Source organism: Prionailurus bengalensis, chromosome D1, assembly GCF_016509475.1.
Source record: "Prionailurus bengalensis isolate Pbe53 chromosome D1, Fcat_Pben_1.1_paternal_pri, whole genome shotgun sequence".
NCBI classification, from domain to species: domain Eukaryota; kingdom Metazoa; phylum Chordata; class Mammalia; order Carnivora; family Felidae; genus Prionailurus; species Prionailurus bengalensis.
The window spans coordinates 20620467-20646858 of NC_057346.1; the positions used below are offsets into that span (position 1 = coordinate 20620467).

The following is a 26392-nucleotide window of genomic DNA, read 5'->3' on the forward strand; positions in this document are numbered from 1 at the left end:
GCTGTGGTTTTGCATCTGGCCTGGAGATAATTCATATAAACACATTCCGAGTTGGGATATAGCCTGAGTTGGGGCAAGAACTGGATGGATTCTTCATCATCTCACCGAACTCAGGTTTGTCAGGTTAGGGGGAAAAATGGGGGTGGGGTGTTTCCTGTAGGGATATGCATACGTATGGCATACATGGAGGCACTCTCCTTAGCCTATAGGCTGTAGCCAGAAACTTCGTAAGAGAACAGTGACTAATTCCAGAGTCTCCTGATTCAGAACAGGAATCCAAAAATACATGTTTGCATTCTGATTTCCAGAGCCCATGGGGTGGTGGCTGTGCTCTATTCTGAGCTGATCAGAGAGCACTTCTCTGTGGGATTACAATGCCTGGGCTCCAGAGTGTAAGGGGGATTGGGATGAACTGGAATGAGCCCAGCCAGTGGCTGTGGGGTCCATAGCCATGCTGTACAAGGGATGCTGGAGGGACTGGCAGGTCTGGAGGAGAAAAGACTGAGCGAGCATGCGAGCCATGTGCAGATTGCACGTGTAAAAGGAATTAGATTATTCTATGTCTGCCGGGAGAGCAGAAATGGGACCTTTGGTAGGAAGCCACAGGAAACAGTTTGAGCTTAAAATAAAAAGAGTTGTCCAAAGGTGAAATGAACTGCATGATCAATTAATGACTTCTCTGTCACTTGAGGTATAATCTAAACAGAGATTTGGAGAGATTGTAGGAGAAATGATTTTTCACTTCTGAAAATAGGTTTGAGGAATTGGAATCATTCCACCCAAAGAAAGGAGTATGGGAACTGAGAAAGGGTTCTAGCTAATGAACTGACCTCGAGTTCCGGAAAGCTGGAATAAGAGAAAGTGGTATTAAATGCATTTTACTAGACTTTTGTTTTCATCGTAAGGAACTTCCTGAACGATCGCAGAGGGCAGTGAGAAGGATCACAAAGGGGAGCCTTGGCATTTTGTACCTCGGATATATGCTAAAGTAGGGTGAAGCCTCTTGGGTGATTTGGGTGTTTCTGTTTGCCTGCAGCCAGACATATTGGCTGACCTCTTACAGTCTTCTTTGTTCTAAAATTTTCTGTAATTTTAACATAATGGTTGTTCTTCAGCCTGTTTCTGTTTGATCTCCAGCAGAAAAGGAAATCAGAACTGGATTTGAATCCATAGAAGTCTGGAAAGGATTCGCCGCACTTGGTTTTAACCATGAGCTTAGGCAGGAGTGAGAGGAGAGAAGGGTGCACTGAGTGCTGTTACTTAACCGTCATTCACCTACACCCTACGTACCCCTTAGTCTACGAGACTGCTTGGCCCAGAATTTTCTTGTGACAGCATGGCAGCAGCCTCTGGTGCGTGATGTGGCATAGCCTCAACGAGAGGGAAGGCTGATGAGTCTGAATTAACAAGGACCCCAGGATCTCATTTCTGAATCCCTCACCTAATTTAGATTGGAGTCCCTCTATGTCAGAGAAGCTGCTTCCTCTCACTAGTTCCCAGTGTATCCTTGAGACACTCTTTGTCATCCTCCTGTCACATCTTTGCGGGGACTAGGTGGCATCCACACGCCTTCTTGTTGTATAATTAATGCTGAATCTCAGAGAGGACTGGTTTGCTCCCAGGTTATACTCAGGGAAGGGGCTGAGTCAGGACTGGCTGACTCTTTGGCAGGTAGTGAAGGGAGCTGTTTTGATTGAGGCCAAGGAGCTCTTATCGCATGGTGTTAGTTCATTACATCTCTGTCTCTCCCACCCCATTGTGAGTTCCTTAGAGGTAGAGCCTGTATCCCTAATGCCTAGAGCATTACCTGGCATGGAGTGTGGTCTCCTCAGCTACTGGATTGATGGATGGGTGGATGGATGGATGATGGATGGATGGATGGATGGATGGATCCGGCACAAGTTCCTTTCAGTTTTTGTTGTTGTTGTTGTTTTTTGGTAATGTTTACTTATTTTTGAGAGAGACAGACAGATTGCAAGTTGGAGAGGGGCAGAGAGAGGAGGAGACACAGAATCTGAAGCAGGCTCCAGGCTCCGAGCTGTCAGCACAGAGCCTGAGGCGGACCTCAAACCCATGAACCGCAAGATTGTGACCTGAGCCGACGTCGGATGCTTAACCGACTGAGCCACCCAGGTGCCCTCCCCCCTTAAAAAGATTTTTTTGGGGGGTAATGTTTATTTTTGAGAGAGAGAGAGAGACAGAGTGAAGTTCCTTTTCAGTTTTAGTAGCAACATTTCTCATGCTGAGGATGGGGACAAAGTTAGAAGAAGCTGGAAGTTCTATTCAGTTGAACTGTGCCCTGCCTTGTTCCGGTGGTTTCTGGCCTCCCAATGGATTGGAAATCTCTTTCAAGGGAGAGGCTTCCTGGGATAGCTTATTAGCACCTGTCTGCTTTTACAAGGTCCAGTTCTTCTGAGTGTTGAGGCTTCTGAAATACTTAGGGTGGGATTGTACTTAGATTTGGCCGAGATTGATAGTCCAATTTAAAAGCATTAAGTCCCTACTGTGTGCCCATAATCATGTTTAGTATTGTGTATTTCATCTCTGTGTATCTACATAGAACCATGACACAAGTCACTGCCCTGTGGGGCCCTCAGGATGAATAGGTTTCTCAGGGTTGGAGGTGCCTAGTAGGTGTTCAGTAAATGCTTGTTCACTGACATCAAATCAGCAGGGTTAGCTTAATTTCCAAAGACTGTGAAGCTCAGAGAGAGCTGGATGGATATGATCTCCAAGAATCATGGAGAAATAAGGACCATGGTCCTAAAAATCCCTTGAGAGCTGTCCAGGCACGTATGTGGCCATCCAGTGAGTACTCTCTCATTGGAGATCTGAAGCAGAGGCTGGATGGTGGTTGTCGGGGCCTTGCGGAGAAAACCCCTGCACTTGGTGACAGGTTGGATTACATGACCACCAAGGCACTTTCCAAGCAACAGACTGTTATGACAGATCAGTTCAGCCAGCACTGCCCGCAAACCCAGCACGACTGTCTCCCAATGTAGATGTTGGTCCTGCAGTGAATAATCTCAGGGAAAGGAAACGGTACGAAACCAGTTAAGTTCCTTTGAATAATTTCAGCATCTTCTCCATCCTAAATCCTTATCTTCCCAGCCCCATGGAGGGAGGAACTAGCTGAAGGCGTGCATAGCAACAACTGATATTCTCACCCTCTGTGCCATGAAGAAAGGGACAGAATTTAGAAACAGGATTCAGTTTCTTAACTAGGAATTCACTTCCTGCTTCTCCAACACTTTTTTTTTTTTTTTTTTGCTCGGTGAGCAATGATAGGAAGACCTTTATTTTAGGGGGAGGTACTGTCCAAATCGCTTTGTTTGTTTGCTTGTTTGCTTTTTTTTTTTTTTTTTTTTTTAATTTTTTTTTTTCAACGTTTATTTATTTTTGGGACAGAGAGAGACAGAGCATGAACGGGGGAGGGGCAGAGAGAGAGGGAGACACAGAATCGGAAACAGGCTCCAGGCTCTGAGCCATCAGCCCAGAACCCGACGCGGGGCTCGAACTCACGGACCGCGAGATCGTGACCTGGCTGAAGTCGGACGCTTAACCGACTGCGCCACCCAGGCGCCCCTGCTTGTTTGCTTTTTAAGATTCTGCCCCTCACCCCAGTAAGGTAGGTTGTGATTCTTTGACAGACAAGGAACACAGACTCACGGAAAGATAAAATCATTTTTCTCAAGAGCACAAAGCAGCTCAGAATTTAAACTCAGACATACATACTGATGTTTAGAGAAAGTGGCCAGGCCAGCATAGAACCTGGAAGTGATGTCACCAATTTCAGTTTGCATGGATCCAGAAGTCAGAATAAGAACCAGTGGGCTGGTGTTACAACAAGGCAGATTTAGGGCAGGCTTAAGAAAGAAATGTCTAACAGAGTGGCCGAACAGTGGATTGAATGGCTTTAAAAAGAGCTCATTCCTTTATTCATGCAGTGCATCTGTGGTCCCAGATTTGTGCCAGTCATTGTGTTAGAGGCACTGGCGACCCACACAAGTAGACAAGGCCCTGTCCCCCACGGAGTGTTCACTCTATTGATAGAAAACTCAGCAAAACAACGACAAAGGCAATTTCAGCTCCTACTAAATGCCATCAAGGGGGAAAGGCAGGCCATGATCATGATTGCCTGGGAGACAAGGGAGGGCACTTTAGACCCAGTGGTCCTTCAAGACCAGCTGCTCTAGGGAGGTAGCCTTTGAACTTTGAAGGTTGAAAAGGAACCAGAATTCAAAACTCAAAAGAGTTCCCAGACGGAAGGGAAACACACTGGGGCAGGTGGTGGACTTGGTGTGTTCGAGGAACAGAAGGGTCCAGGGAGGCCAGAAGAGAGTGAGGGGCAGAGTGGCATAAGAGGACACTGAAGAAAACAGTTCCCCGATTTTGGATTCTGGGAGTAGTGTCGCCAGCCATTAAGTACATGTCTTAGGGGATATGACCCTCTCCCTCCAGAAGGTTAAGACGAGGACACAGGATGGGTTTGGTCTGAGAGCCTTTTGGGTGAAGCAATTCGTGTCTGCCTTCTGACAGCTTTTGTAGCATCGTCAGGGTTTTCAAAGGTTATTATCATTCCTTCCTCTTCAAAGTGTCCATAGAGATAACCGGAGCTCTGGCAGGACCCAAACAAACTTATTTTGTTTTTGTAGGAAGGGGGAAAAGTGGGTCAGGCTGTTTTGGCATTTCAGGCATGGAGTCCTGGTTCTATTGCAGGCCTTGGTCTCCATGGAAATGAAAAATAGTGTTTGTCATGCCTGTGCCTGGATTGAATTCCAAACTCTGGCTGAACAGAAGCTGCAGGAGAGCCAGGGAGTGGGGGAGTAGGGTGGATGGAGGCTCCAGCCATTGTGATCAGGGCTGTCTCTCCACGCATCACCTCCCTGGACCGAGAACACCAGTAGAAGGGTAATTGAAGGTCTGCTTTTCTCTGCTTGGCCAAAGACTTTCCATGAACCTGGCCCTTATATTAATAGGTCAATTAATAAATTCATCAACAACTGAAGTCCCTGCTGGGACTTTCCCCCACAACAAGTAGTTCTCTCCAGGCTTAAGTAGGTTTCTAGTGAGATACATCTAGGTATTAAATGTTTTGCAAATGTTTCTGAATGGGTTCTGCTATCTTTATTTCCTTTGTAAAATTTAACTCCCCCCCCCAAAAAAAACCATTTTTTTTTTTTTTTAAACTTTCCATAGTGACTTGAGCAAGATAGGAAAGGAAGATTGGGTAAGTGAAGCTTGTTGGCTGTAGGAAGTGACCTGAATTATCTATACAATATCTATTGTATAGAGATGAGGACTCATGAGAGGCAGAGGGCAGAGAGAGGGCAGGGCCTGGGCCAGTGTGTGGATAACCAGTGGCCCGTTGGTGAGTCTGGAGAATTGTCAGTCTTCCATTTGTCAGTTTTCTCTGCCTGTGATCTGATGTGGCAACAGCCTGTAGTTCTACCTTCTGGGTTCTGAATTTCAAACAGAACCTGTCCCTGAACACCCTGTATACTTCACCTAAAGGCCCCACCTGGAAAGCCCTCGGGGAATTTCAGCAGGTTACCCAAACAGAGGACAGGGAACGAGATGTTCATTTTTGTCAAAATCTTGCTGTTGAAGCAGTTGAGGGAGGCCCATTCTGGTTCGGGCTCTGCTGCTGGCATTTTGTGAACTGTGATAGGGAGAAAGGCAGTGTCCTGGGAGCCCTCTCCTTTCCTGCCCCTTGCTGAAATGCAGCGTGCTGCCACAACCAGCCAAAGCATGGCATGCTGGGCCAGGCCGAGACGCCACTGTAGCATAAGTTGGGAAGAGAACCTCTGCACCATTAAAAACAACAACAACAGGGGTGCCTGGGTGGCTCAGTCGGTTAAGCGTCCGACTTCAGCCCGGGTCATGATCTCACGGTCAGTGAGTTTGAGCCCCACGTCGGGCTCTGGGCTGATGGCTCAGGGCCTGGAGCCTGCTTCCGATTCTGTGTCTCCCTCTCTCTCTGCCCCTCCCCCGTTCATGCTCTGTCTCTCTCTGTCTCAAAAATAAATAAACGTTAAAAAAAAAATGTTAAAAACAACAACAACGACAACCCTCCCCCCCTCCCCCAAACCCACAAAAAACAACCATAGCAACAGCAAAAAAGCTTCTGTCTCCTAGGTGCTGCCTGGCCTTTGTTTTCAACCAGGTAATCACAGTTGGACACAAAAGTTGGCTTTCTTCCGTAAAGAAGGAACCAGACCTAATGGTAGAGTTGTCGCCAGGTTTAGATTCCAAGTAATAGGTCCACAGAGGGTGGGTTTCATACACGGTCACAGGGAGCTCCTCTTAAGAGAAACCGTAGTACATTTCTCATTCTTTCAAACTTCCTCTCCATCCAGTATCTTAAAAAGTGGAAGGGTTGGGGAGACACTGAGACTTGCACTGTTGAGCCCCCTGCGCTGAGCGTTGGGATGTCCAGCTCCCTGTTATCCCCCTGGTGGGCAGTTGTGGCACCTCTCTGGGCCTGTGCTTCCCATCCGTCAGTGAGAGGACTGGACAGGATGAGACTTTCCACCTCTTTCTCTGCACGTCATCTCTTGGGGACCCGAGGCTGGCTTTATCTTCATGGGTACAGGGGACCAAGGTCGGCAACTCCGGAACATCATAACAAGGAGTGAAGCGGGCCTGGGGCCTGGGGCCTGGGAAGATTTTTTTTTTTTCCTCAATGACTTGGTGTTTTGCTCTCTTAAGGAGGAGGATCCAAGGGGAATTGGGGTCTCCACTGGGATTTGTGATTCTGGTCATAGTCCCCTGTCTATAAAGTCCCTGTTGGACCCCGCCCTTCCCATCTAGTATGCTGTGGTTTTAAGAGGGTACAGAGACATTGTCAAGTGGCAAGCTGGAGTATAGAGAGGAATTGGGGAAAAAAGCCAGCTTCAGGGAGCCCTACTAAACTGAATTAGGAAACCAGTTTAGGTGGAGAGACCTCACAGAGGCATTTGCAGGCAGCATGTAAATTTCAGGCAAATGCTACCCAAATATACCTGTGGGCTTTGTGCTATGGGGAGATTCAAAGTGGAGCTGGCTAATTCACATGGATGTTTGCAGTGCTGATAGAAGGAACTGAGGAGAGTTACTGACAAAACCTCACAATTGGCATGGCGATGGGAGGCACAGAATTCGATGACAGAATGGTCGTCTGCTAGGCATTAGGGACCGCCAGAGATCAGAATCTGTTTTAACTAGATGCTGCTAAAGGCAGGGAGGGATTCGATGTTTGTCATATGGTTGTGGGCATGGCCTCTAATGATAATTGTCAGGCTCCCACACCAAACGAAGGTGACACAATCCCATCGAGCGCCGAGTCGTGGCCTTACTGCGAGAACTACATCTCTGAGCCAACTCCTCATCAGCTCTCGATTCTCCATTGCCAGTTTCTGTGACAGACTCAACTAATTTTCTGTTCCAGCGAGTTGGTGACATGGTAGACTCTGAATGGGCAGTTCACTCAAGGAGTCGTAAGAGTTTCTGTCATCTGGGACAGATCGGTCACTTATCCTTTGATGAATCCTTGGGAGTCCTCTCAAATTTTAGAGTGCAATATCTACTATGGTGCTTGTTCAGGATGCAGATTCCTAACACCGCCTCCTGGAAATTGCCATTTATTGCGTGGGGGTGGGATTGGGATTCTGCATTTCAAGGATCCTGCACATCCAGGTGGATGTGGTCCCCGGAAGTCCTGCTTGGGAGCATTTGAAGCATGTCCATATAATCCTCTGAGGAAAGAGGGCAAGGGTAATTATTCCACATTTTACAAAGAGGAACAAAAGCCTTCTTCTTCTTTTTGTAAAATGTTTATTTATTTTGATGGGTGCCTGGGTGGCTCAGTCTGTTAAGCGTCCGACTTCGGCTCAGGGCATGATCTCATGGTCCGTGAGTTCGAGCCCTGTGTCGGGCTCTGGGCCGACAGCTCAGAGCCTGGAACCTGCTTCAGATCCTGTGTCTCCTCTCTCTACCCCTCCCCTGTTTGCACTCTGTCTCTCTCTCTCTCTCTCAAAAATAAACATAAAATGTTTATTTTGAGATAGAGCATGAGTGGGGGAGGGGCAGAGAGACTGAGGGGGAGAGAGAGAGAGAGAGAGAAAGAAAGAATGAATCCCAAGCAGCCTCCAGACTCAGCCCAGAACCTGACGGGGGCTCCATCTCATGACTGAGAGATCACAACCTGAGCCGGATTTCGAGTCAGACGCTTAACTGATGGAGCCACCCAGGTGCCCCAGAACAATAGTTTTCTGAACAATAATAGAAGCTCCGTAGTATTTATTGAGCATTTGTTATGTATCAGGCCCTGCGCTAAATATTTCACTCACGTTATTTCGTTCGACATAGCAGTCCTGTGAGATACGCATTAACACCTCTCATTTGTCTAAGCAGAAAAATGAGACTCAGAGACCGATGTCACCCAGCAAGTGGCAGAGCTGGGACTCAAGCCTGAGCCTGCTGACACAACTCTACAGGCCGGCAATTAATCCTGACATAACGGCCCAAGCAGGCCCTCAGCAAACAAATGTTTCATTTGAAACTGGCTTTCTGAATTTCTAATTAAATGTTCTTCCTGTTAGTTTGGGGGTGCCCTGGAATATATCAGGGAGTCAGAAAAATTACCAGTGTCCTGGCACCGAAACTCTCATGGCCGAACCATCTGATCAGACAGGTCATGGCAGGGCTGGGCTTGGGGGAAGAGATGATGTGAAACATGAAGTGTCCAGGTGTGCGGAGGGTGAGTGGGAATCTGGGAATGAGCCAGGCCAGTGGAACGTGTTAGCGTGTAGGAAAGGGGCTGCTGCGATCCCAGTAGCTTAGGTGGTGTTCCTCATTCAGGTTCACTTGTTTGCCTTCCGTGTAATCATTTCTGCCACAGAGATTACAAGACACATGCCTGTCGCTCCGCACCCAGGAGCGACATGACGTATTAGACTTAAGGAAGCACTCACTGTTTGTTAGCAGGGTAACCAGGAGAGGAATGAAAAAGTGTTGTTGGAGATCTTCAAAAAGGGAGAGATGGGAAGTGAGTGAATGAGGTCTGCCCCCCCCCCCCACCTGCAGTGAGTGGATTAAAAGTGGCTGGTGGGGGTCTCAGTGGACCTATTACTGGGGAGAGTTGATAGTCTGAGGAGTCTCATGTGCGTCAGCTTAAGCATGTTACGCTTCGGTAACACATTGCAATGCTCTGTGTATCCCCAGCTGTTCTAGGTCTCCACACCTTTGTTTATATAGGGTTTTTGTTTTGTTTTGTTTTGCTTGGGCACATTCTCTTCCGTCCTACTGCCATGCCTTCACCTGGCTGACTCTGACACATTATTTAGGACCCAGCTCACGTCTCAAGTGCTGAATTCTCAAGGAAGCAGTCTGCGTAAGATTCCTGGACTCTTCCCTGTCTTGCCACTCATTGCTTATGTTGGAAGGAGCAGAACACGTGTCTGGCTCTTCCCGACTATAATAATGTCCCAAGCACAGCGATCCTTTGTCACTCACCATTGTGGACTTGAACGCCACATGCTCGGGGTGTGTGTGTGTGTGTGTGTGTGTGTGGAGCAGAAGATCCAGGTCTGAAAGCGTATCACTCTGGCAGCCATGCAGCCTCCGTGTTTCTTAGATTTCTTATGTGTGGATATGTGCAAAGTTCTGGAAGGGGGCCATGGTCCAGTAGCTCCTACAATACCAGTCTTCCGTTCCTTTAGGTAGTAAATCCTAGGTCCCTTTTTAGCTTTAAATCCCCAAGGTTTTGAAATAGAAAGTAATACTATTATTAATAATGGTGGCAGGATTGGATTAATGGCCCATTGTAGAGTTCGCTGGAAAGACAACAATAGTGTAGGGTTATGAGATGCAAAGGAATTGGGTTTTATTTGCTCAGCAGGACATCCAAATCTATAGGATAAGGGGATACCTTTGAAGAGTGTTAGGTATGCATGTAGCAAATCAAATAGTGATTTTGGTGCGTTAGAATCCCAGCTGTCTTCTTGAAGGATTAGAGTGGAATGGGGAATGGAGTAGGGAGTAGTTGGGCTTAGTCTTGAGGGGTCAATGTTGGGAGGGCGCCTGGAGGGGGAAATGGTATTTTCAGCATGAGAGAGACTGAAAAGATAGGGAAAGGCAACAACGTGGCACAAGGATCTCTAAGGAGTCCTGGATGACTGAGGCAGAGGGTCCCCTGGGAAGAGTTGCAAAGATGGAGGTTTCAGAGGTAGCTTGAAGTACGATCATTGAGGAGCTTCTCTGCCATAGTTTGGAGTTCAGATTTCATTCTAAGGAGGTCGGGCACCATAGAGGACTTCCAGCAAGGGAGAAGATGGTCAAAATGGCAAAATCACTTTTTTTTTTAGAAAGTTCATTGTAACAGCAAAATAGGGAATGGATTGAAAACCGCAGGCAGGAAGCTGATTCCTTCTTTCTTTCCATCCACCCAGCCACCCCATCCATCTTTCTATCTATTCACCCAGCAAATATTACCGAGTGCTTGGTTCCAAGAATAGGCTCTATCATCAGATAGGCCTGCATGTCAAATCCTCTCTTGCCACTTACCTGTCTGTGTGACTTTGGGCAGATTACTAAATCTGTCCGTAATTGAGTTTTATCACCTGAAAAGAGGAAGAATGATACTCTCCATCAACACTTCATAGGTTGGCTGGGAAATAAAATAAACTAGTGCTTCATCAGTGCTTGGAACCATGCCAGGAACTCATACACATTCATAAACTTTTAGCTATTTCTGCTAACTTTATTTATTTTAAGAGAGAAAGACAGCAGAAGTCGGGGAGGGGCAGAGAGAGAGGGAGAGAGAGAGAGAACCCCAAGCAGGCTCTGCACTGTCATCAGGGAGCCTGGTGTGGGGCTCGAACTCAGGAACTTGGAGATCATGACCTGGGCTGAAATCAAGAGTCGGATGCTTACCCAACTGAGCCACCCAGGCGCCCCAACTTTTAGCTATTTTCATTAACAGGTTGGAGGTACCTGTTTGGGAGGTGTCATGATCCTGGGGATTGTTAAAGCCATGGAGATTGTGAAAACCTTCACTAGGTTGATACGTAATTCAGCAGACATCCTCGGAGCACACACTACTTATAAGGTGTCACATGAAACCACGTGGGAGGTGCAGAGGTGGGTGCCCCCAAGAGTGTGTACCAGACAGAATATATTAAATGCTCTAGTCAGTTCATTAGTGGAGATTTGATTTTATTTTTTAAATTTTTGTAATGTTTATTTTTGAGAGAAAGAGAGAGAGAGAGAGCACACGAGCAGGGGAGGGGCAAAGAGAGAGGAAGACCCAGAAACCGAAGCAGGCTTCAGGCTCTGAGCTGTCAGCACAGAGCCCGGCGCGGGGCTTGAACTCATGAACCGTGAGATCATGAACTGAACTGAAGTTGGACGCTTAACCGACTGAGCCATCCAGGTGTCTCAGTGGTGGAGATTTTAAAAAGATTTGTGGGGAAGGTGAGGTTTGAGATGGCTCTTAAAAGCTGAATAGGACTCCAGTAGATAGATAGATAGATACAGGGGGAAGAGCCCTTCACATACAAGTAGTGGTAGGTATGGAAGCCTGGAGACAGGAGGAAGCGAGTGCGTATTAACACCAGTGGAAGATACATGGGACTAAGATACGGAAACCCTCAAAGACTGTATAAGGAGAGATAAAGTATTGGAATACAGGCAAGTGTCAACATCATTTTCGGTAGAGAACTTTGACTTCCATTCTGAGGATTTGAGTCTTTAAGATGCATGCCTGTGGGGGGGGGCGGGTGGCAGGCAGAAAGATAGTATCAGGCTTGTACTTAGAAAGATTGATGACAAGGGCACCTGGGTGACTCAGTTGGTTAAGTGTCCGACTTTGGCTCAGGTCATGATCTCCCTTGTTGGGCTCTGTGCTGACGGCTTGAACCTGGAGCCTGCTTCAGATTCTGTCTCTCCCTCTCTTTCTGCCCTTGCCCTGCTTGCACTCTGTCCCTGTCTCTTTTTCTCAAAAATAAATAATTTAAATTAATTAATTAATTAATTAATTAATTTAAAAAAATAGATCGAATGACAGAGATGGGAATGAGTATGAGACAGGGAAAGGAGATGAAAGAGCCCACTTAAACGACTAGTGGAACCATCTAGGCAAGAGACCCTGGGTGGGGGAGGGGAGGGAAGGAAGGATGGGTTAAGAAGCTTTCCGCAGATAGAATCGATGTGAGCCGGTGACTCACCTTTTGCGGAGTGACACAGAAGACCTGGATTTGCAGGCTGGGAGACGAGGAATGGTAATGCCGCCGACGAGGGGTGGTAGTGGGAGGAGTTTCGGGAGGAAGGATGGTGAGCTCGGTTCTCAGTCTGAACTGAGACCTCTCTTTGGAGGGGTTGTCCACTCGGCCGCAGACTGTTGAGCTGAAGGGAGCAAGTGTGATCGGAGCCAGAAACAGACAGGGGAGTGAGTCTTCTGCTGCAAGGTACAATTGAAGTTATGCAGGAGATGGTTGGGGCCGTGGGGAAGGACCAGACTTCAGGCGGAGTCAGCAGGAGAGAAACCAGCGTTTGAGGCCAGAAGAGGAATAATAGAAAGAGTCGTGTGGCATCACGGAGCGAAGAGTGCTTCAGGAACAACACGGATCATCAGTGGCCTTCAAAGCACAGAGACTAACACGACAAATGACAGGATAAGCTTACGGATGTGTTGAAAGTAGGGATTTAGGTATCCATTGGGTGGCACGTGTCAGTCAGCTCAGCTGATATGGGGCCACTCAGTGGTTGAGGGAATCTCATGGGCATTTTGATCACTGAGTGGGAGACTCATGTGGTTTTGGGTAGTTGGAGTGAGTTTCCTCCAGGTTAGAATTTTGTGCCCAGCCCTTGCTGAATGAAGCCCTCCTCAACAGCCTGTTACCAGTGGGGATGGAGAGTTTGGAGAAGGATAAGGAGACCTCCTTTCCATTCTCGCACCTGGACTCGCCATGTGTCGAGATGTCCCTGATTGAAGGGAGAGACAGGAGCCGAGCTGTTGTGACTGAGATGGACGTGTGCTAGGCATCGTCCAACACTCTGGTATGTCTGTGAGCAAACTAGTTGAGGTTAGGGGTAGAGCTCGTGACCGTTCTTCCAGCAAAGTAATCCTAGAAGACAGTTTAATCCTTGGAGTACTTGGCTGTGGGTTGAAGTTGGCCTGAGTGAGAGGCAGCTACCCCAGAACGATGAGCACCCGAGTTTACCCTTCAGGAGCTTTCAGAGGCTTCCCCCCAGAGACCATATCCCGAGAATCTCCTCACCACCATTCCAAGACTCTGCTTTTCCAAGTGAAGAAAAGGAACAAAGTTTCCCCTCTCCTCGATGTGCAGTAGTGAATGAGTTGGGGGGGCGGGCGGTGGTCAGAGGATAAAATGGCAGAGTGAGAACTTGAAGAAATACTTCTTCTTTTTTTAATTTATCTTAGAGAGAATGAGAGAGGGAGAAGGGCAGAGGGAAAAAGAGAGAATCTTAAGCAGGCTCCACACTGAGCCTGCAGCCTGATGTGGGGCTTGAGCCCACGACCCTGGGATCATGACCTGAGCCAAAATCAAGAGCCAGACGCTCAACCGACTGAGCCATCCAGGTGCTCCAAGAGCTTCTTTTTCAAAATCACAGTTATTATTAGTTTTGTAAGCAATATCTTATCTGAATTCTGTTTTAGGGGGAAGCAAAACACTGGGTCTTAACGTGTCTCCATACGTCCTCTGGTCACATTTGTCTTCCTTTTCTCTGTCTGGCCTCCTTTTTTTCTTCTCTCCATCAGTTTCCTTCAAAAGTTAGAGCATTGCACTCACCCCCTGCTGCCCTCCTTCCCCACTTGCTGGTTTGGGCTTTGGGCTTCCTTCCTTCTCTGCTGAGGATCCCCAGGTGCAAGGTTCTGCCGAGAGGGGCATGGTTTTCATTGCAAATGGGTCCGATGGGACATCTGAGGTCACAGCTGGATCTTCATGCAAATGACAGTGTTCCCTACCCTGCGTGCCACTCACTTAGGGAAGGCTGGGATGGAGGGGCCCTCCCAGCCTCAGATCTGGGCTGTCCCTGAAGCCTGACCCTGCTCTCTGACCGGAGTGGGTGAGGGGGCCGTCGGCTTCTCATCCCCCTACCCTTGTGCTTCTTTCTTTGCCTTTGCAGTTTCGTCCATGCTTCCCTTCCCATTCCCCCTGTCTCTTTCCCACTTAACCATGTCCTTTTCCATGTTTGTCCTTCCATTCTCTCAGGGCAAAGCAAACACTTGTTGGAACTTAACTTCATATCCCCTCCCCTCTTTCTTTACGCCTGTCCTGTTCCATCAAGAGCACAAGCTAAGTGTCCAGTAGTAAGTAATTACAGCCTATAAGCCTTGGCGTGAGTGGATTTGGTACTGTGGGATGTATACGGTGCCCGTTGGAAACGAATTTGGGTGGAGGGGACTATGGAATGTGAGAACTTCTGCTGTGTTCTTCTTTCCGCTGGGCAGGGGAAGCAGAGAGTAACATGGCTTACAAGGAAATACTGTGCTGTGCTTGAGTTGCAAGTCAGAAGACCTTAAAAATAGGGATTATGGCACTTGCCGTTAGGAATGCCTTAAGAAATAATGCCTTAGTGAAATAATATGCATGTGACTGCTTTGAAAGTAGGATTATTCTTAACTATTTTTATGGGCACATGTCTGCAAAACAAAATGTCGGAACTAGTTATGCAGTGTGCATAAAAGGAGCTCGTGCTATTGGATGATCTGTAATGAGCCTTTCAGCTCTTAAATTCTGTTTTCCCTAGACAGTTCTTGGCATGTAGTAGGGGCTCGAACGATATTTGGATGGATGGACAGACAGATGGTCGGATGGATGGATGAATATCTAAATGTCTAACTGCCCTACTTGCCCCTTCTATGTCATTTCACATTGCTTCCATTTCACATCGGCACCACCGCCCCCTGCTGGCCAGCAGCAGTATTACGGTGCAGTGAGTTCATAGCTGGGCCCTTTTCTCCCTGTTTCTCCCCAGCCCCTGACCCCGGCTCCCTGAGCTGGCTCCTTGGGACCCGTCTTTGGCCTTCAATCACTGACTGCCTGTCTTTCCTCCTCCTCCTCCCCCCTTTCCACCCCACTCCCTCTCTCCATCTGCCCCTGCAGCACTGCCAGTAACTCAAACCGCAGCACGCCGGCCTGCTCCCCCATCCTCCGGAAACGGTCTCGCTCGCCAACCCCGCAGAGCCCGGACGGAGACACCATGGTGGAGAAGGGCTCAGACCACTCCTCGGACAAGTCCCCGTCCACGCCGGAGCAGGGCGTCCAGCGCAGCTGCTCCTCGCAGTCCGGCCGGAGTGGCGGCAAAAATTCCAAGGTGAGTCGGGCGCTGCCGGGACTCTGTACTTGCTCGTCAGCTGGCTGCGGGGAAGCCAGTGTCGGGGGTCAGCGAGGTAGACAACCCCTTCCTCGAGGGCCCTTGTGTCAGCGAGGCGAGGGTAGGACAGGCGGGGGAGACCCTAGTTTATCTTCTCAGCGGAGCACTCAGAGTGCCCCAAGCGCTAGTTAAATGGTTCCACGGTGACTGTTGTCTCCCTTTGGGGTAGGGAGCCTCACGTGCCTTGAGATTTGGAGAAAGGGTGCTCTGGGGACCAGGAGGGGGTCATCCGTTTAGTCCTGCTTCCTTTTTTCAAATTCGGGGTAGAGGGGAGCATTATCCGGGAGGAGCGCAGTGCCGGGAAGAGAGAGTCCTCAGGGAAGACAGGGGTTTTTAACCTCCGCCCTGGCTATCACTCTGCCTCACCTTTGGTAATAACCCACTTGGTACTCACTTGGCCAGGAGGACGGTGACAGGGCCTCTCCATCCCCTGCAAGTGTCAGTGCCACCTGCCGAGGGCCTAGGCCTTTGCCTAAGGAAAGGCATAAAATGAGCCCCAGGGGGGCCCGGACTACTTATGGGTCCCCAGAGATTTTCTTGTCCCCTCCTCAGTCCTTTGGGAAGCAGGAGGCGGTCTTTGCCTAGATGCTCCTTCAGAAAGCTTCTCTTTACTGCTGGACTCCTAGGCCCCGGGGAGGGGAAGGGGCCCCTGGGAGGCACGGGAGCTGGCTTCCCACCTGATTTGTCTTTTGATTTTCTTGTTCTTCCTCTTCTTCCCCACCATTTCCCAAATACCTCCTTTGCATGCATGGTCTTAGTCTCACAAGCGCCTCTCAAAAGTAAGCCATCTTTTGTCTCTGTCTTTGGTCTCCCCTCCGGTGTTGAATTGTCTGTAGCGCTCCGCACCCCTCCCTCTGCCCCCGCCCACTCTGGCCCATGTCTTGCTTGGTCCCTTTCCCAGAAGGGCCGGCCCCACTGCCCCCTGGCAGGCTGGCTTGAAGTTACAGAGGGACCATTCCTATTGCACCCAAAGTCGGAGAACAGACCCGTCCCCCATCCTCCCCTGTCTCTGCCTGCTCCCCAAATACCGCCTTGGGTTGGGAATCTGTTCCCTCCTTACATGGAGCCATCTAGAAGCAGAGTCCTGCCGGGGCTTAGTTTCATTGCTCTGGGGGAAGGGAAGCCCCATCCAGCTGGGCTTTGGGTCCTGATATACCCGCTTACACCTGCTTTAGTGGGTGAGACCAGAGTCCCCGGACGAGATGATAGAGGGTCACAGATTCCCATAGGTGAGTTCCCCGGTGTGGGAAAGTGACCTCAGGAGCTCTACCTGGCACCTTCTTCCCTCTGCCTGCCCACTGACAGCTGCTCAGCCTGGGCATCCCTCACGGCTTCCACCCACTGCCCAGCCCGGGGGCTTGTGGTATTCTTAGGATCCTGAAGTGTGATCAGATCGGAGCTATTCTTCCAGTAGGGCGTGGTACCAGGATCTGGAGGTCGATGGACATCGATAGTAGCCCCTGCCAGGCCCTGTAGAAATGCGACGAGGTCAGGGGGCAGTTCCAGAGTCTGCCCTGGCCCCCAGGATCTCAGAGGTCTGAAGAGAACTTGGAGGGAGTCCAGCGTGAGCAGGAGGTATTTTAGAACGGCAGGGCTCAGGAAATAACCCCCACAGGGGAAAAGGAGGTGGGATGTCGCCTGGAGAAGAAAAAGAGAGGGATGACTTAATAATAGTCTTGAGCCTCTGTAAGTGTCTTGGGGAGGAGGAGGGCGAACAGCTGTTCTCATTCCTGAGGGAAGAGCAAGAGACACGGGGCTGAGCCCAGAGTCTGTGACCCTTCAGGCTCAAAGCACATCTTGGCTCTGAAGACTTCACATGGTGGTTGCTCGCTGTGGGCAGGGAAGGAGGAGCTCTACCTGTGGGGAGTGAGGAGTGCTCCGTGGGGTCAGCACCCGCTCCCAGCCCCTCACGGCTCTGGCTGGCGAGAGGACACGTGTCGCTAGACCCAGGCATCGGGTTATGCCTTCTCTCTGGCTGTGTCTGAGCGGAAGCTGCGGGCTTCGTCTCCTCTCACCCCTATGCCAGCAGGGCGCTCAGTGAGCACGTTACTGATGGCCGTCAGCCACCACCCACAGAGGAGCCTCTTTTAGTCGGGTGCTGGGTTGAGGCGAGTAGTCCGTAAGGAGGGTTTTTTAAAAATCTCCTAAATGGTAGGTCTTCCTCGGGAAACGAGTAACGGGCCCGTGCCTGCCCCCCGGCAGCCTACAGGCTAGGAAGGGAAATAAGAAACCTTAAGAAACGTGCCTAGATTGTCCGGAAGCCAGACCCGACTCGTAGAGGCTCGTGTGTAGTTGGAGATGTTACACATCAGAGGCTGGAGGACTCATAAATGAGTGGGGTGACGGGCGCGTTTCATGGAACTGGTCTGCTGAGCCAGGCTGGGACTCTGAGAGTCAGAATGAGGCGTTGTGAAGGGACCAAGAGCTGAATTCAAAGTTAGCCTTGGTCCCCCTCTCATGAGCTGAAGAGGGAGGTGCTGGGAAAGGGGGGGGGGTGTCTAGGTTTTCTTTCCCTTTGATGGGCTTCGGTGAGGCAGACACATAGTCCTCGAGTCTCTGGTTTGGGTGGATGCCTCCCCTCGGCCCCGTTCTCCCACCAGTCAGAGCTGTCACCACTGACACTACCATCCTCCAAACGCCATTAGAACAGGACTGACTTGTGGGTGACGGGGGTGCCTTGCCAGCTCAGCGGGAAATGGTGGCAGCTGAGGTCGGTCTGGGAAACCAGTGTGTGCGAGGGACACACAGACTTCAGGAATTAGGTGCTACACAGGTCAGGGGCCTGGAGCGGAAAGCGAGGGAGAGCTGCAGAGGTGAGGTGAGGAGAGGTGGAGAGCGTGCTCCTGTGGTTAGGATACCCCCTCCCCCGGTTGGAACGTGGTCTCAGGTTGACCAGATGTATCCGTGGCAAAGGGCTCTGGTCGCCAGAGCTATTGTTGCTATTATGGCCACCAGGCCACCTCACCCCGTCTCCCATCCACCTCCTAGAGGAGGTGACCTCGTATATTTTCCAGGCCGCCTGGAAAGTACTTCCACTTCTCCCTGGAGCCAGGCACGGGCGGTGTCTGCCTTGCCTTCTCAGGGCCTCCATTTCCTCGTGTTAATATGGAGGGGTCAGACCAGGTGATCCGTAAGGCCCCTCTCCTGTGAGTGTGTAACTGTACTGCTGAGGCTGACCCTTCTGGGTGCAGCCCCGCCCAGAGCAGTGAGCTAGAAGATGTCAAGGCTTCCTTCCCTTCCTCTTCCCCAGACCCCTGGAGTTTGTGCGGCCACCCAGCTTCTGCTCTGTAGTACTGGCTTGCGGCCACTAGGGGGAGCCAGCGGCCGTTCCCCGCTCCCGCCAGCTCCTGCTCTAGGACAGCCGCTCTGATGACCCCAGTAGGGGAGTCCTCCTGCGTTGGGTGTGCTCTGTCACCCGGCCTGTGGCTTCGCTGCAGCTTTTCCCCTTGACCTTTCTCCTTGTTTTCCAACCCTAATTTTTGTGGTTTTTTTCTTTCCAGTATGACAGACTTAACCTGATCAAAGTAAGAAGTCTCTTTTATTTCGTACCTCCTATAAGTAGAGCTCCTCTCTTCCCCTCCTCTGGCCCCCCAGCCCCCACCTTCCCGACCCCAGGAGCCTTTGCACTGGGGAGATGTCTCTAGGGAAGGTGGGTCTGTTTCCAGAGGCCTCGTATTCCTTTAGTGCTTGTTCTTTAGACCCCTTCTAGGAGGCAGTGGAACCGTCCTCTGCTCAGTTCCCTGTCCTGGGCAGCTCTGAGTACTTTTCCTGACTCCCCCCCTCCACTTTTAGCCGAATCCATTCATAACCTGTCAGAGAAGCCTTGACCCCCACCCCCAATTCTGTTTTTTCCATGCCTCCGGCGCTCTCTGCGAAGGAGGGGCATTTTAGAGAAGCTGCAGTAGCAGACACCCTAACTTGTGTCCCTGGACGCCTCTGCTCTTCCTCCCTCCTCCCTTCCCAGGTCCGCGGCCCCTCTGGTTTCCCTGCCCCCATGAGCTGGGGACTCAGCCCTGGGAGAGTGAAGCCAGAGGATGAAATTTGCCTCCAGGAGGCTGGTCAGAGTTGAGGGACTCGTGCCCGCAGTGGGTATTCCTAGGAGCTACTATGGGTTTGACAGGGGGATGGGGTGGGGGGCATTTTTCTTAGCGGTGACAGATGAGAAGCTGCCTGGAGATGGCTGATGAGGGTAGAGTGTCATGCTGAGGGACAGGACAGAAGCCCTCGCTCTGGCTGGTTCATTTCACACGTTTCAGTACTTGGGAACACAAATTGTTATCCCCTCCCCCCCTTTATGAACGAGCAAGTATTACACAGAAATGGGACACCGGTTCCCTGGTTGAGGCTCTTTGTCACTCTGAACGGATTCCAAAGGGACATCTGTCTGTGTGGCAGTACAGGAATACCTAAGGCAGGAGTGGGAACAGCACGTAAGAGTAATCATGAAGGATCTTGGGTCCCCCGCACCCAGCCCGATTTCATTCCTGCTGTCCCCTTTTCTCCCAGGGTCTAACACGAAGGTCAGGACAGTGGGGTGAGAAGCTAGGGGGCGGGTGACAGAGAGTTCTCTCAGCTGTGAAGCAGGTATCTGAGGGCCCGGCTTCGGTTTGGTGAAATGCCATGCCCTGTGATCTCAGAGACAGGACCCAGGAATGAAGACCTCACAAGGTACAAGTAAGGTCAGACACGGCCTCTTTGCCCCATCCACTCGCCTCCAGAAATGGGTGGCTCTCGCCAAATGTTTACAGGCTCATGTTCAGATCGAGGTCCAGGATTCCCATGGGGCAACAGCTCCCTCAACAGTGAAATAGTTGGTTTTAAATATTCAGATTTGGCCCCTTTACCTGCCAAGACCTCTGGAATAGAGGAGAAGGTAAGGCCGTGGTTCGAGTGTGTGGCTTCCAGATGGGCCATAGTGATAGCCTTTGTTGGGAAATGACTACAGAGAGCATCTAGAGAGTTCTGGTGGAACGGGGGAGCTGGTGAGGAGGGGGGGGGGTGGTCACATGACCACCCTCCTCCCAGCCAGACCTGCTCCCGGTGGACATTCTGAGACAGTGGCTGCCCTTTTCCTCCCCTTATGAGTCGGGGCCCCTTCAGCGAGGTGGGGGGGCAAAAGTTGCCACTTGTGCCCAGGATCCACACCTGTGTGTACAGTTGTTGACCAGCAGTTTCCCTGATGCAGTGATTCTTGGCTGGAATTACACCCTTGACAAGTTTTTTACAACCTGAAATACCCCATCCCCAATCTAAAACCATTGGATCAGCACCTCACGGTTTTGGGGCCCGGGCAGGTATGCGTGCGTGTTCCTGTCCACCTGTCTAGCTTTCAGGTGGGATTAGAGACTGGACGTAGACAAAGCACAATGTTAGCCATCCCTCTTGCTCTAAAGAACTTTCGGTTGCCATGAAAACAAGTAACCTTTGCCCAGGGCAGGAAATGAACCAGCTCCTGAAGTCTGGAGCTGGGACGGAGTCTTGATTTTGTTGGGAACCGAGTTACCGCAGCACAGAGTGGGGAGGGACAACCAGCAATCATGTGCTTCAACTCTCCTCTCAGCGCAGAACCTCCCCAGGACCCCTTTGCCACCTGGGTCATCAGCCAGCTATTGAGCAGAAGGAGGAATTCACCCCTCTGCTCGACGAGGGCGTAGTTGGAGGAAGTTTCCAGGCAGCCCCTTTTCTTCCTTTACCCGAAGGTCCCATCTTGCCTTCTACAGAGGGGCTGACTTGGAGCGGAAGGCTGGGTTGGTCTCTCTCTGCACTTTGCTTCTGGTCAGGGCCCATTTGGGGACTGGGTCTCGGATGCCTGCAGCGCACCCCTCACCCCCATCAGAAAACCTCATGATGGGGCTCCGACTCCCTTCCAGCTGAGCTCTGGCTGGTGCTGCCGCTGCCTGCCGCCCCGACCTCGGTGAGGTTTCCAGCATGGACTGCTCCCTGGGCCTCCTTTCTGGAGCTGTCTTGAGAAAGGAGGACCCCTCTCGAGCAGCCACATGGGAAGCATCCGGCTGCATTTGGATTCCTCCTCCCTGCCCGCCCTCTGCTGTCTGTGTAACCTTCCCTCTGGAGCCAGGAATACCCTGGCCATTCCCACCATCTCTTCCCAGACTAATTGTGCTTTCTCTTATTTTGTCCTTTCAGAAAAGCCAGAGTTGGTATAACGTAAGTATCCCTGTTTCTCTTCTCGTTCGGGCACGTGGGAAGCGGGCGGTGGATGGAGGTGGTTGGGGAACGGAGAGGTGGCGAGGAGAGGTTTGGCCGCCCCGTGGGCTTGAGCAAGCAAGCTCAGGGGCCCCTGACCAGCCCCCTCCCTGAAACACCAGATAGACTGGTTTTCCTGTGCAGGAGGACAGGACTGCTGGTGAGGGAGGATTTGATTCAGGGAGACCTGGGAAGGATGGCCCTCCCCTAGACTCCTGGACGGGGCTCTTCCAGCCCCAGTGGAAGGGCCCAGCTGGGGGAGGCATCCAGAGACCACAGACAGAATTCTGGGACTCGGACAGCCCCGGGGCCTGAACTCAGGGGTAAAGTTTCTTCCTTCAGCCAAGACATTTTGGAGGCAGTGCAGCCAGAAAACTTTCCTCCCTTAAGTAGAGAGGCTGTCCCATCTAGGAGAATTTGACTTCTGCCTCAAGGCACACCTCAGTAGTCCCGAGGGGCATCTTCCTTCTAGAAGACGCTCACTGCTCCTGGGTCTGTGATGGAGGTGTAGCCTGAGGTCGTCCACGGTGGTGGCTCAGTCAGCTGCTGCAGACCCAGAAACTGTTTCGTGGGGTAAACAGTCCCTTCCAAGACCCCAACCCCCATCGCATAGACTGGGCTGCAGCAGTTTGAACTTTTTCCCCTGGAGAGCAGCCGGTTGGAGTCTCTCAGCTGGCCCCTGCCACCAAATTGTACTCTGCCCTCTGGAACTGCATAGTGGAGAGCCTGGCCTCAGGTCAGCTGTCTTTCCTGCTCCGAGTCTGCTGTTCCCCACACTCGAGTCTGATTGATCATGCAGGTACCACCTTCCCCAGCATCGGGCCGGGCCTCAGCAGGCTTCAGGGGGCGGGCAGCAAGTGTGGGAGAAGGTGGCTGTGAGTGACAGAACTTGTGGACACGGGGGTGGGGTGGGAGTGGGGAGGCTTGGGTTTCATGTAGGGACTTGGGTCAGGATCGCTGGTGTGTACGTGCGGGCTGTGTTCCCACAGGGCTCAGTGATTCCCCCAGGTCAGGTACCTCTTGCTGCTCCGTGGGGAGCTGTGCCCGTCTAGCCTGGCACAGACAAGGCAGAGGTTGGGGGGCCTCGCTGACTGAGGCGGCCTGTGTCAGGGAAAAGCCAGACTGTCCCCTCTCATTCCCAAGCCCTTCACTGTGGACCCACCCCGGTGCTGCTTAGAGCTCACCTCCTGGAGGAGAGAGACGCCACTTCTGTGAGGGAGGAGGGTGGGGGCCGCTTTCCTGCGAGCTGTGCAGGGGCTCCAGCGCCCCTTGCCTGACGAAACCTCCGCCCCAAAAAGTCGCATCCCCGAAAGGAACGGGAAGCAGGTGGCTGCAGACGTGCCAGACCATCGAAACTTCCAAATCTGGACACGCGAGTCCCCGTCTTGGTTGCCGGCCCCCACCCTCGCCTCTTCTCTCTCTGTCCCTCTCGCTCTCATTCTTTTTCAGTCAGGCTTCTCTGTTCCACCTCACTTTTCCTCGCCTTGGCTCTTCCATCTGGCTCCTCCTCCCTCTCCCCTCTGACTCCCATTCTCTGGCCGGCTCTCCCTTCCTGTCTGCCACCGGCAGGTTCCCCACACTCTCCCCTCGGCGCCTCCCCCGGCCCCGCACATCACTGCTGGCGGCTGAGGGAAGGACGGAAGTGGACACTGCCTCTCGCAGGCCAGCTGGAAAGGCCAGCCACCGCGTGAGGCCCAGAACTCAGGCGTTCCGGCGACAGATAAGTGGGAGATGGTAGAGGAGCCGGGCCGCCAGAGCCCTGCTTCCTGACCGACGCCCTGCGGCTGGAGACCCTCGCTGACCGCACGTCTCCCTCTAAAACGGGCCTCCACTCCATCTCGTCTCCCGGGCCTTCCTGAGACTCACAGATGGTCCGTGTCTCCTCCGGCCTCCACCCCTCACCCCACATGAATCCCAGAAACATCTATCGACTCTCCCCTTGGCACGAGTCATTAGCTCACAGAGGCCAAGTGCACAGGGGGACTCTTTGCAGAGCAGCATTTAGCGTTCCTCCTGATGACCGCTCTCCTGGACGCGTGCTTCCCCTCTGGGGCTTCTTCCAGACCCCACAAGGCCCCTCCAGAAATGTTTTCCTGTGGCTCCCGTTTCCTCTCCCCCCTGATCCATCATTGCCAGGCAGATGCGGTTCCTTGTCTGCCTTCCTCCCCGGCTTCCTCTGTGGAGGTCTGACACGGGGCAGGGACAGGCCACAAAATGGGATGATGTGTCAGAAGGACAGAGAAGGGCTAGGTGGACGCTGGGAGGACGAGGCAGAGCCGAGCAAAGGCTCGGACGCGGAGAGGTGACGAGGGACCTCCAGCCGGCCCGAGCCAGAGGTGTGGGGCGCTGTATCTAGGTGACCTTTCCACTTTGCCTCCGTGTGTTTTTTACATCAGGAGGGAGATCAGCGGCTAGCATAGTGGGTAGAGCCCTAGAAAGGTTGGCTTCAGATAACCTGGGGTGAAAACCCTGCTTTCCTTCTGAGGCCGAGGCTGGTGCCTGGCCCACTTCTGGGTATCTGTGGGGGAAGCCAGATGCTGCCTGTTCCACACAGCAGGTGTCATCCCCTGCCCCCCCTCCCCCCACCCCGTCTCTGCCCGCTCTGATGGTACCAGTGTGCTCATTATCTGTAGCACGGACTTGAGCGTGACCGTTCCCCGAGTCACCGTTGCCCTGCCTCCATCAGGAAGAAGGCACCACCTGGGTGTTTCCCCAGAGCCACCTGGATCGATGCACACGGGCGTGGGGTGCCCTCATACCCCCAGTGCCTGCGTCCTTGGGTGGCTGGACACCCCCCTGCTGTGCGCCGCGCATGTGCCTGTGCTCTCGCGTGCAGAGGCCCCATCAGGAAACTTCAGTTCAAACCGCTCCCCTCCTCTGCACTGCCCCCTGATAGTCCAATCATGGTTTTCCAGAAGACACCTACCGTGTTGCCCCATCTCCCCTGCTTATCTCTACTGACAACTCTTCTTTGTGATCTGTCCCCTGACACTCGTGGTGGTGGCTGATGTGCCATCATTGACGGGATGGGCAAAGGCTCTGTAATCCCAGCTCTGGGGACAGTCACAAGTGTCCTGGTCAGATTCAGGAGTGGGGGGGGGGGGCGGTCATCGCAGAGCTGCTGACCACTGAGAGAGCATCTCAGGTTGTCGGAGTAGCTTGGGTGTGCAGCTCCCCGCCCACTCCCAGCTCCCTCCCTCCCGCATTTTACTATCTAGCCAGGGAAGAGCGGTCAGCATGATGGCAGACCAACCGGGCCTAAAGAGTGTGCCCGTGGCAAGAGGTGGCTAGGCCCTGAGACACGTGGAAAGGCTGAGGTGTGAGGGCTTCTGGTCTCTAGCCAGGGATATGACATGCAGGTCAAGAGTGGGATATGAAGGCAGTGCAATCCACAACTGCCCTAAGGCCCTCCCAGGCCTGTTTATATCTACGCTTCTTCCCCTCACCCCTTCCCCCTCTACTTACTTGACCATACCAGCTTTATTCACCAAGGCCCCCAGCCTGGGAGGCACAGCCCCTGGCAGACCTGAACCAGGGGGATGAGCAGAAACAGGGCTTTAGTTTCTGGAGGGAGCCAAGGGCAGAGTTGGGGGTGGAAGGGGTGTGGTCTGCCCCCCAAAAGATGGCACCTGCTGGGTACAGTCGGCTTGCATCTTGGAGGAAGCAGTCACAGCTCTCCTGTCCGGTGCCTCGCGTGGGCACAGGTACTGTCCTCTTCTGCGTCACCCCTTTCGTGGGGGTCAGTCGTCATGGCAACCCAGGGAAGGAGCTTGTCTGAGGTCAGAGGTCAGGAGCCTAGACCCTGGTGGCTGGGAGAGACTCAGTGCCCAAGTTGCCCCATGCCCCTGGTCGGGGATGCTGGCTTTTTGGTGGCGAGGAAAGCGATCGCGCCGATCCTACGGAATGACTGACCAAGGAGGCCTGGCAGGCACGAGATTGAGAGCAAGAGAACAAAGCTCTGTGGGCATGAAACCGGGGACGTTAGGGGAACAGTGTAGAAAATGGAGGGTTTGAGAGACGACCTGCTGACAGACTCGGCAGCCTGTTCTTTCCAGGTGGGGCCACCTGTCCTTCCTTCAGCTCTGCCCGTCTGTCCGCACCTGTTTACCCATGGTCTCCAAGAGTCTTCCTGACCTCTGCCCCTGACCCCCACCCTTCACCTTCTCTAGAATGGTCCCGTCTCTCCTGATGAGAACCCCTCCCAGTCCTACCCCCTTCTTGACTTTCTGCATGATGCCGTCCTGCCCCCATCTCTCTCCTCTCTGTTCATTGCCTCCCCCTGTCTCCTACATCTGGTTTCTCCCTACCTGCACTTGGCTGAAGGGCCGGGATTTCCTTTGAAGGTCTTAATTGAATTCTTCCCAGGTGAGGCCAGGACTCCTCCAAAATCCATCTGTTTTTTTTCCTGGGCTCCTCCACCCCTTCCCTCCCCGTGTCATACCCAGGGAGGGGGTACCACTTGGTCCCAGCTCCCAGTGTTTGCCATAGAGTTAATGTTTAGCTCGGGGTCATTTCCCTCGTCTCAGGCCCAAGCTGCCTGACGTCCTGCCTTGCCCATCCCAGCCCATTGTCGGGGGTGTAGGAGACAAAGGCTGAGCGCTGAGACTTGTCTCCTAAGAGTTCTCTCTCTGGGTGTATCCTGCCTATGCCTCACCCGACCGACCGACCGAGGTCATCCCTTTGTTTGGCCTGCAGCCATAAACAAACGTTTCTGGGCAATTACTGTAAGGATGCAGCTTTCGTGGGTGTAGGTACTGCCTAGATCTTGGGGTCTTGTATGGCCCAGGAGAGAGGCATTCTGGTCACC

The 26392-nt window shown here is 52.1% G+C and overlaps 1 protein-coding gene across 16 annotated transcripts in view; it reads left to right on the plus strand.

The window, feature by feature from the left end:
• GRAMD1B (GRAM domain containing 1B) overlaps positions 1–26392 on the plus strand; it is a 172371-nt gene that overhangs the window by 110285 nt on the left and 35694 nt on the right. For 10 of the 16 annotated variants that reach the window (XM_043579665.1, XM_043579663.1, XM_043579670.1 and 7 more), the window contains 4 exons: positions 15111–15321; positions 16140–16160; positions 18882–18905; positions 21526–21546. In XM_043579665.1, coding sequence (XP_043435600.1) covers positions 15111–15321; positions 16140–16160; positions 18882–18905; positions 21526–21546 — 277 coding nt within the window. The remainder of the gene's footprint in view (positions 1–15110; positions 15322–16139; positions 16161–18881; positions 18906–21525; positions 21547–26392) is intronic. The other 6 variants (XM_043579668.1, XM_043579672.1, XM_043579669.1 and 3 more) reach the window with 2 other exon arrangements.